Raw genomic sequence first — 10,926 nt, 5'->3', positions numbered from 1 at the left:
GAGTGAATACAGGTGATTACTTACCAAGTGGAAGTTACCACAGTACATATAACATTGGCACTTAATCTACAATATCAAAAAGCAGGTGACATACACACTGAAGTTACCAGTTGGTAAATGTTATCTGTGTGTAATCACTAGCTGCATTAGCACATCTTGATAAACCATCGTTAAGAGGGAGCAACAAATCCAGAATCCCTGACTTAGCGCTACATTGGTTTGTTCCAAACAAGCTATGATGTGAAGCCAAGATTTGTTCTTGGCTTACCAATTTTGGTTTGAGGGAAACAAACCATTGTCCTTGGCTCAGGCATAATGCTAAGCCAGGGACTGCTGTTTTTAGCTCTCACTAGGAGAGGAATGAAGTGGAAACAATCTTTGTGTTTACAGTAATCCATTAAATATCATTTACCACAAAATATGAACTGGGCCACTGTATCAAGGTTGTCATAAGATATTCACCGTGGTCAAGTGAAACTCAAGATTAATGCAACATTTAACTAAACATTTCAAGAGAAATAATTCAATCAAGAGATGGACACAGGTTTATGTAAAAAAATGAAGTGTATTTCAGAGAGTATTTGAACATCAACATGCAGGTACAACATGAATAAAAATTATTGCACCCCTATTATGTGGCAATTGTTCAAGTTTCTAAAAACACTTATATCCCAACATTATCTTTGTGCTAGCCAGCTGCTGAGTGGCACCACCTTGAAATTGAAGCACAGCCTGAAAGCTGTGCTCGCAGCCTCCAGAATAACAAAAAACAATGTAAACACACACACAGCTGTAAAATCATCTACTAGTACGGCATCATCCTTCATGTCCAGTAAGAGAAAACTGGAAAAAGACATAACCCTCCCCACAGGAAGAAATAAACAAAAATCCCAAATCACACCTTAATTCAGTGCTAATGAGGAAAAAAAACCCATAGGTCATTCCTTTTACCCTGCTCTATGTTGAGTATTCTTTTGTAGCATAATGAACACTAAAAGGTCTTAGGCATAATTCCCCAGGAGTGGTTTTTAGGCAAGGCTAAAATCTAAATTTTACACTTAATATCTATTTGATGGTTTTAGATGCAGCTTATAATGGTATGAAGTATTGCTGAGGAATGCATCAGGTGGATACTGAAAGTTTAAAGGGTACATGAGGAAAACAAAGGGTGTATGAGGAATTCCAGACATCAACTAAAATAAGAAATTAAGAAAGCGACATGCTAAGATGGCTGCACATATATCATACCTAAACAGAGTTATCCAATCGCTCCCATTTATGGAACACTGTGGAGATCAGAGTCTCAGCTAATTGGATCAACACTGTACGCACTAAGTGGCTTAACTAGACTCTAAATAGTCATGCTAACCTGCCTCCTCAACATGGTAACAACATCAATTCAACTCTCATTACACATAAGTACTTACAAACATAAAGCCTAAGATCTTAATTTTGCCGTCAGAAATATCATGATTGTCAGAAGTCTTCAAAATATGTATTTCAGATGTCCAAAGAATAAATCTGCTTCACTGGCATGGGGTTTTGATGCAACATTGTTTTTGTTGCCAGTAATTTTGCTTAAATAGGGCAAAAGGTACAGGAATCTATCAAGAAACATAAGAAAATGAAGTTTTCTGGAGATTAAAAATGACAGAGGTTTCTTGGTAATGATGGAATAAGTATATAAAAAGGTAATATCTAAATGACATCTATAATACAGAAATGAGGCAGCCCAATATCCTTTATTTGGCTAAACTAGAGGTACAAATCCTTTGGCTGCCTTTGTGTATACAGATGCTACAAAGCATGTTTGAAGCTACATTATTCATCTCAGGGCTCAAATTTACACAGTGTAAATCACAGCATTCAGTATTTTTTATATTATTCAAGTTAATGTGCATTTCTGAGTAGCTATGCCATCAATTCCCTTTTCCTGAATGTCAGTATGCATGTATGTTCTGATGCTTCCAGTTGCCTCTGTCCCGAGGACAATGCAGCAAAGTGACAGGAAAGGCTGGTAAGACACAGATAAAGATGGAGGAAAGCCTAATGGTTTATTTTTTTTAAATGCTAGTGCATAAATTTAGCTCTTTTGCACTGGTGGCAGGATTAAAGAAATTAGCATGTCTTAAATCACTGTAAGAACTATTATTGAAGTTTTGAGTACTGAAGCTTCATGTATTACATACAATGTTTACATACGAGAAAGCCAATGGATCCTTTTAGCATTAAAACACAGATAGAACATACCCTTTACACACACACACACACACACACACACACGTGTGTATGTAAACAAAGAGTGGTTAATGTAAAGAAAACGCCACCTCAAAAATATGTTGGTCCAAAGGTAAAATCAAATAATTGACCAGGAAACTCCCTGAGGGAGTTTGGGCAAGAGAAACTTGAAATGTGTATTACAAATTATGGAATTATGAACGTGTTCCTAGTCCAAAAGTACATATTGGATCTGTAAGAAGAAATAATGCAGGAAGAGGTTTCGTATCAGAAATGTGGCAGAGTAATAAAGTTGTACCGTAATTAATTGCAGTCCTTGCCCTGAATAGCTATTATAGTCACCATGTGATCACCTCTGTCTACATAGAACAGGAGACTATGCAAATCATTACTTTCTCTGCCCAGGCATACAGATGTATTCTATTAGGCAAGGCTGTAGGTTAAATTCACAAGAATTGTGGGGTTTATGGAAATAGCCACTTTTGTCTATAAACTATAATCAGAATCAATAAGTAACAGACTTGAAATGTTGCAGCTAATGCTATACTGTATATATGTATCAGTGTAGTATCATAGATCCAGCTGTCTTTTTTTTTAAAGCATCACCTGATACTGAACTTCGAAAAATATTCAAAAGGTTATTTAGGAAACATAGGCATTTAAGAAAAGTAGTAGGTAGATTAAATAATGGAGGAAATTTACATTATTATAAACTTGTAGTTCTGTATTACTGAGGTGCCAATTTACTGAATGCTTACACTTGGGAAAGTGACACTGATGCTAATGGGAGTACTTCACTTATAAATGGTTTGGTCTCTGCCTGTTGAATCACTGAAGATCACTTCTCACTCACAAAGTCTTTGCTGGGTCTTAACTGCTTCCACAAGGAGCTAACTCCATGAGATTAGGGGATGAACATTTGGGATGATCTCCCCCAGCACGCCTCTGCAGAGAGGCTGGTAAGCTACTTTTGATAAAGCAGGAGTGAGGAACCTGTGGCATCCAGATGCTGTTGGACTACAACTCCCATCAGCCCTAGTCAACATGGCCAATAGCCAGGGATGATGGGAGTTGTAGTTCAGCAACATCTGGTGGGCCACAGGTTACCCATCCCTGAATTAAAGTAACTGAAGCACTTGTGCCTCTAAGTTATTGCCTATTTTGAGCAAAATAAAAGTATTAAAAATTCTTTTTAAAAAAAGATGAAGTATGCCTCCTTATAACAAAGTTAAAAAATCAAAGAGAAACTAAAGTTTTTTTGTTGTGACATTTTGCTTAACAGGTTTTTCTTTTAAAAAGGGGGATGTTGCCTCACTGCACAAGCTGATACGTGAAGGCTCCCTTATCAATATATGTATATTGAAGTCCACGATATGTATGAAAGGAAGGTGTGAGGTGGCATAAGAATTTCAGAAGAGTCTGCCATTAAAGGAGTTTATTTCTTTATCCTTGTCAACTTAGAAGAAATGACCTCACATTTTGGAAACAAGGACTAAAATTTGGAATTTGTGGTCAAAATGGGCCATTTTCCTACGAGTTGCTTAATTTGGCAAATGTGGTTCTCTGGGATTTTGAAATAAATAAGAAAAATGCTCAAAAGGAAGACAATTCAAAGGATGCTTCAAAACTAGGGCAAAAAAAGGTTGGGAAGAGTTTACAAACCATGTTATAATTTTGTTTTAAAGATACCCTGTTAAGAGGCATCAAATGCTGTGTACAAAAATAAATTGCAAGAATGAAAAAGGCAAGAGAGTGAAAACAAATCTACAAAAAACAGATGCAAAAGTCTTCTCTCTACTAATGCTCTTTGTTTCTGAATGTAGATATGTTGCTATGTTTTCTTCACAGCATTTGCTTCTGACAACAGGAAGTCTCTTGTTTGTGACTGACTTCCAGCCTCTCTGACATTTCCTGGCATCAGAGTAGTCTCCGTTTTGGAACTCAGGCTACAATCTGGTCCAGAAGAAATCCTCATGCTCTCCCTTGCTGTGCCATCTGCCTGTTTTTCAGGTGGAGGTATTTGCCACCTATCCCCCAAAATTTCAGGTACCTTAGAATTACCAAGCCCTGACTTCTCTTTGGCTCCCACTGAACAATCTGGTTCCAAAGACTCTGCTGGGCTTTCTGACTTGATGTGGGGGCCACATATTTTCATGAGACTACCTATACTGAAAGGTGTGGCTGTTACTGAACTTGGCCTTTCCTTTAGTGTTTCCTGCATTTCTTCCTTCAACATATTTTCTTTCATATGAAACAGTTCCTCCTCTTCTCTTGTTTTTTCTAGTTCTCTTGAACCACATATGTTAAAATCCGCTGAGCCCAAGATGCCTTTTGCATCTATTGCTAAATGAGCTGGCCAAACTACATTTCCACTTTCAGATGATTCATCAAGTGTGAGAGCTGGACTACTTACAGGACAAATTAGATTTTTATCATTTACTTGACTTTTGTTTTTTGCAATTGACATTACAGAGGACAACCCTTGCGATTCTTCAGCATTACAAGACAGTTGTGCAGACCTTTTGCCACTGTTTATCAGGTTTAGAATACTGGTGCTCTCCTTGACAGACTGGGGTTCCTGTTTCTGAGGTGCATCTTCACAGTCCATTTGGCTTATTAATGGAAGAGAGTTTGTGCTAGTTGTGCAAGTAGAAGAAAGTGCTAACAAAGGCATAACGTCATGAGACAATATATAAGTGGCTTCTGTAGAAGCCAATTCTTTCAGGTTATCTTTGCCACTTGCCAGCCCTGAGCAGTCACCTTGACCAAGCTGCAGATGTCTCATTGGTAGGCACTTCACCTGCTCTGGACAGTCCATGCTTTCTTGGATAGTCAGAGTTTGTTTGGGATCTTTAGCATCTTCAAAACAGGCACTTTTTTGACCAGCAAGTTTGAGAATATTGCCTTGTATTGACTCTGATGCTATTTCAGACTCTGTTGGTTTAATTGTTTCATAGTCACCAAGTTTTTCTATAGGAGAAGTTCTCACACAAACCTCAGACTGTGATTCATCTATGCCAGTTGGTTGTGTTCTTGCAACATCCTTTGGTTGTTGATTTGCTCCTTTCTGCAAATTGTCTGTTTTTGGTTCCTGAGGAAGAAAAGCATCATCCCCCATACTGTCTTTGCTTTCCAACTTGGAAGAATGCTTCATATCCTCGGCAAAAGGATCAGATACTTGGTGGTCTCTACTGTAGGGTGGCCGATCCAATCTTTTCCCATCCTGACTATCTTCTGATCCTTCATCAGTTTCATCTTCAGAAGAATCTACTTCTGTGATGGCCTCCTGCTTCTGTAGAGACTCCCTTCGCTCCACCCTGTCTTGCCGAATGGCTCCCAGTTTTCTGGAAGAAGGTTTTTGTAGGGTACCTTTTTCTGCAAGGCCAACTTTACCTCCATCTGTTTCATTCATAGATTCCTGCCAACTTTGGAGACCAGGATCTCTCTGGAGCATCTCCTTTTTGAATTCGGAATGAGAGATATCCAAGCTGTGCTTGCGTGATGACAACTTTTTTTCTGAGGAAAGAGAAGAGGTCAGTTTCTCAGCTGATTGGACTCTCTTCAGTAGAGGGGATCTTGGTGGTTCAGCACTCTTGGGCCTTGAAATCTGTCGTACAAGAGGTGGGGAAGAGTGTAACTTTACAGGAAAAGATTGCATGATGCTTGAACTGCCAACTGAATGTCCTGGCAAAGGAGAAGGGGAGCGCTGAGGTGACGTAGACTGTGGGGTAGGCGAAGGAGTGTGAGCTAGTGGCGAGAGAGGAATGTTTCCTGCAGACTGACGTCGTGGAGATCGATACTGCCGTTGGAGTTTTGGCGCTAGCCCATGCAAAGAGCTGGGCCGGATATGTCCTGAACTGGCAGGAGAGTTGGGAACACTGGAACTAGGGGAACTGCTCTGAGAAGAGTTTCCACCAACTGTGAGCATAAAAAAGGGAACATCAAAAAACAAGCAAATACATTTAAGAAACATTAGAAACTGCTGCAATACGTACATCACATATGAAATAAGTTGGCTATTGCAACCTGGTAATGTTCGGACTGAATTTAGGCAAGTGTCGTCTACTGCAACAGAAAAGGTCAGTCAGCTATACTGTCTTGCTTGTGTTGCTTTACCCCACTGTCTTCTACATCACACTACAATTTATGTTTATCTCGCACAGTGAGGCAATTCAACCTGCAGCAAACTCTTTCACCTCTTCCAACAGGTTTATGATTCATAGTTTATAAGACATGTACCCTTTACCCTCCAGGTTGAGAAAATTCTACATTACTATCAGGTCAGAAGGACTTGCTTAAAGTCTGCCACTCTACTCCCTGTTTCCCCTTTTACCTGAATGTGCAGACTCAGGAGTAGATCGATAACTCTGTGTTGGTGAACGAGGGGAGAGGTTGTGAGTAGGTGAACCAGGAACACTTTCCCCAGATGACAGAGACCGGCTGAGGGAAGATAAGCTCCTGCTGGTGTGAAGCAGGGAAGCCTGTTTGGTAATCTTCCTGAACAGAGAGCTCTTCTTCTTACTGGGAATGTAAAAGTAAGTACCATCATTATTTGCAAAACAAAAAATAGGACCTGAATGGAGGGACCCACAGATGAAACTTGGATCCAGTGGAGGCTTCTGTACTGAGAAGTTGGGGGGAGATAATTCTCCCTTTTCCCTGCAACCCCCACCCCATGCCACTTTCCATGCTGTTCTAAAGGATCCAGAGCAGATTTTCAGGGGATGCTGAGGGAGGTAAAATCTGAAAGCACTCTTGTTTCATAAGCAGAAACTTCACTTATGGACCTTTAGGATGCAACCCATAGTTTAAAAAAAAAAGTGTCTCACCACATAATTTTTGTGACATAAAAACAGCATATAGCGGCAGAAAATTACTTCTGTAACTTATCTTGGCAACTGCTATCCATCAAGGCATAATGTCATTTTCTGAGATAAAAGATTACTAACCTTTCCTGCCCATCTTTTGTTTTACTTTTCTTGTTCCTCCTAGCCATCTTCGATTTATAGCTGGCCTTCCGAGCTGGCCCAACTTTGATTGACGTGTTCTCAAAAGGTGTAGTAGATATGGACACTTTATTCCCACTCTGTCAGCAAGAAAGAAACACACACTCTAATATCTTTTACGTACCTCATTATCCCTAATAAGTATTTTAGTAGATAGATGTTAAAGCTAAGGAAAATGCCAATTTGCCACTGGTTGTCTTAAACTCCTCTGAGTAATTCTATTTCCTCCTTTCCAATATTTGTCTTTAGAAATGCAGCTAGAGGGATTTCTTGAACAACAACTTTCCCCACCAATTAAGCAATATTTTTTTCTAACTGAATGACAGCTACAAAGAGCTCCAACACTGTGATTTTTTGTTTTTTAACATAAATTTGGTAAGGTACTAGAGGACAGACAAACAAATTAACCAGCAGCTTTGTGCTCAAAATTTTGTCACGAAGCATTTCCTAACTCCAGTGCAGCTTAGTATTATCTTTGGCATCCTCTGTCCTCCTTTAAAGCAGAAATGGAGAGACTATTGCCCTCCAGTTGTTGTTGGACTTCAACTCCCTTATCTCTGACTATTGGCTGTCACTGTTGGGCCTGCAGGAGTTAGAGTCCTACAATATCTGGAGGGTCTCAGTTCCTCATCCCTGCTCTAAAGAACTGGCATCAAACAGAAGCCATCTTGGAACAGGAACTAAAAATATTTATTCAAATTACTTCCTCTTTAGGCAATAGGTTCAACGTGCATTTGCCCCACTGGATATCCCATGCAAGTACATTCTTTTGTCAACTAAACTCCATTGCCACAAAATAGCATTTGAAGGACTTGTATCGTTAATTATCTGTGATGTCACAGATACAGATTCCTGTGGCACTTGTGAAACTGTAGTCCAGAAAGTACCCCCAATTACAATTGCTATTCTAGCTAGAAAAAACATTTTCTCAGCAACAAGATATTGAATCAGACATACTACCCTGAAAGCAAACACTTGGACCTTCCAAAACAAACAGTAATTGCATGTTGTTTGCAGTGTTAGAAACCTACCATGTGGACAATCCCTAAGAAAAACCTGGTCAAAACTTTTAAAAAATATTGTTTACAATGTATGATAAGAGCAAATACCATTCTGCAGCTTAAATGTTAGAATAATAATTCAAAGAAAGAGGATTCACATTTTAGTAATCCTACTATTAATGGTTTTGGTTCTTCTGCATTTCTCTCTCTCACGCAATATATTAAGTTCTGTGTAGCAGAAACCTTAACAAAAATGTAAGACTCTCCTTTCTCCCCATACAACAACTGCTACTTGAAATTTTACCCTGCTCTTCAAAACAAATCTCAAGGGCGGCTTACAGCAGACTAGTCAAAACACAAATCAAACAATGAACCCCAAAAAAGCAGCATAGTAAAAGCCACGAAGACTTAAATCACCAGCAAGATAAAGTAAACCAATTTTAAAAGGTCTGGGGAAAATAAAAGATCTCTGCCAGACACCAGAATGACAACAAGGAAGGCTCCAGGCAAGCCTCCTTGGAGCGAACATCCCTAACTAGGGCACCAGTGCTTAGAAGTCCTTTTCCCCAGTAACCACCTGCCATCCCTTGGATGGTGGGAGTACATAAAGAAAGACCTCTGCTGAAACTCTTAGTGCATGGACAGGCACATGTGAAGACAGTTGACCCTTAAGGTACCCTGATATTTGAAGGGATTTATAAGTCAAGCACACCGCTTTGAATTGAGCCCTGAAACTGACTGGGAGCCATTCAGTTATTTTATTTATTTAACAAAATTTATATTTGCTTATGCAAGAGAAGATCTCTCTCTAAGTGGCTTACGAAGAAAAATCTAAGAAGTTTTTAAAAAATCAACAAAACCAAACATTAAAACCAAGTTAACATACATTTTGAAATATAAAAATATCTGGAGTTTAAAAACAATTAGACATAATAAAGTTAAAATTGCATGTTAAAATGTACCATTGGTCTCACCTGAAAGGTGATTTTCATAGGAGGTATGCCATCAAGTGGGTAATGACTCCACCTATCGTCCGAAGGCAAGAATGTTTCTGAAGTCAAGACTAGGGGCGTCAGGCCCCTCCCACTCTCCAGTTCATTCGCAGCAAGTCCAAGAGAAATATCTAAAAATGCAGGAAAAAAGGCCAACGGGCCTACCAGAAAGAACATAACATAATAGCAACATTCATAATAATATGACTCTAAAATAGCGAGATAACAGCAATAGCAGTCTTGACTTCACTGATAAATGTAATAAAATAGCGTAACAAGCATATATAACATTCCCAACAAAATATCTAGGTATCCTCCAACTGGGAGGGTCATGATGGCATACCTCCTATGAAAATCACCTTTCAGGTGAGACCAATGGCACATTTTCCATAGGAGGTATGCCATCAAGCGGGATGTACCAAAGCAGCCCATAACAGGGAGGGACCACCCACATCCTAATCCTCATTAAGAACCTGTTGCAACACTCGTCTGCCAAAAGAGGCATCAGCAGAGGCATAACAATCTATTTTATAATGCCTTATAAACGAGTGTGGGGTAGACCAAACAGCAGCCGTGCAGATATCAGCAACAGGAGCGTTAGTAGCAAAAGCAGCTGTAGTGGCCGCTGACCTAGTTGAATGAGCTGTTATGCTAGCTGGTACAGGAAGCTTAAGGGACTCATAAGCTAAGGCAATACATGCACGCAACCAGCGGGATAAAGTGGAATTAGCTACTTTTTGCCCCATAGACCTTGGATTAAAGGATACAAACAAAGACTCGGTCCTTCTGATATCCTGAGTCCTGGACAGGTAGGTCTTGAGAGCCCTCCAAACGTCTAACGAATGCCAGGCCTTCTCGAGAGGATGAGTAGGATTCGGACAAAATGATGGCAGAACTGTGTCCTGGTTGCAATGGAAAACTGAATTGACCTTAGGACGGAAGGAAGGGTCAGTTTTCAGCACAACAGAGTCCTTGTGAAAGACACAGAGATGACGAGCAGAAGACAAGGCGCCCAATTCTGAGACACGTCTGGCAGAGGTGATTGCTATCAAGAACAAGACCTTGAAGGATAACAGACGTAAAGGCACAGTCCGAAGAGGTTCAAACGGAGGGCGTTGTAAAGCCTGCAGGACCTTTGACAGACTCCATGAAGGGAAGCGGTGGACTACAGCTGGTGAGCGTAGAGCGGTTCCCCTCAGAAAGCGTTTGATGAACGGGTGTGATGCAATAGGGGCACCAGTGGAGGACACTGAGAGAATGGACGACAGAGTGGACACATGTTGACGTAAAGTGTTGGGTCTAAGTCCCATCATGAGGCCCCTATAAAGAAACTGTAGCACCTGTTGTACTGTAGCCCTGGAAGCATCAATGTTCTGGGACTGACACCACCTGGAGAACGCCACCCAAGTACGTTGATATATACGAGTGGTAGATGGTCTTCTCGAGGCCAAAATAATGTCAATAACAGCGTCTGACAGACCAGCCGATCTCAAATGTCCCCGTTCAAAAGCCACGCTGTTAGGTTGAGCCACTTGGGATCCTGATGCCATACAGGACCTTGTGATAAGAGATCTGGCCTGACTGGGAGTGGCCAGGGATCCGTCACCAACATTGCAAGGAGCTCCGAGAACCACGGTCGACGGGGCCAAAATGGTGCTATCAGGACCAGCTGTGCCCTCTCGCATTGTG

The 10,926-nt window shown here is 40.5% G+C and overlaps 1 protein-coding gene across 6 annotated transcripts in view; it reads right to left on the bottom strand.

Moving 5' to 3' along the window:
* Positions 1 to 600: 600 nt before the first annotated feature.
* The window catches only part of MAST2 (microtubule associated serine/threonine kinase 2), a 284,336-nt gene continuing 274,010 nt past the window's right edge, over positions 601 to 10,926 (bottom strand). For 4 of the 6 annotated variants that reach the window (XM_061632847.1, XM_061632848.1, XM_061632849.1 and 1 more), the window contains 3 exons: positions 7,188 to 7,324; positions 6,572 to 6,759; positions 601 to 6,156 (listed from right to left, as the gene is read on the bottom strand). In XM_061632847.1, coding sequence (XP_061488831.1) covers positions 4,070 to 6,156; positions 6,572 to 6,759; positions 7,188 to 7,324 — 2,412 coding nt within the window. In that variant the 3' untranslated portion in view covers positions 601 to 4,069. The remainder of the gene's footprint in view (positions 6,157 to 6,571; positions 6,760 to 7,187; positions 7,325 to 10,926) is intronic. The other 2 variants (XR_009763527.1, XM_061632851.1) reach the window with 2 other exon arrangements.

This window comes from Rhineura floridana, chromosome 6 (assembly GCF_030035675.1).
Source record: "Rhineura floridana isolate rRhiFlo1 chromosome 6, rRhiFlo1.hap2, whole genome shotgun sequence".
NCBI classification, from domain to species: Eukaryota; Metazoa; Chordata; class Lepidosauria; order Squamata; family Rhineuridae; genus Rhineura; species Rhineura floridana.
This window is presented reverse-complemented; position numbering and strand designations above follow the sequence as displayed.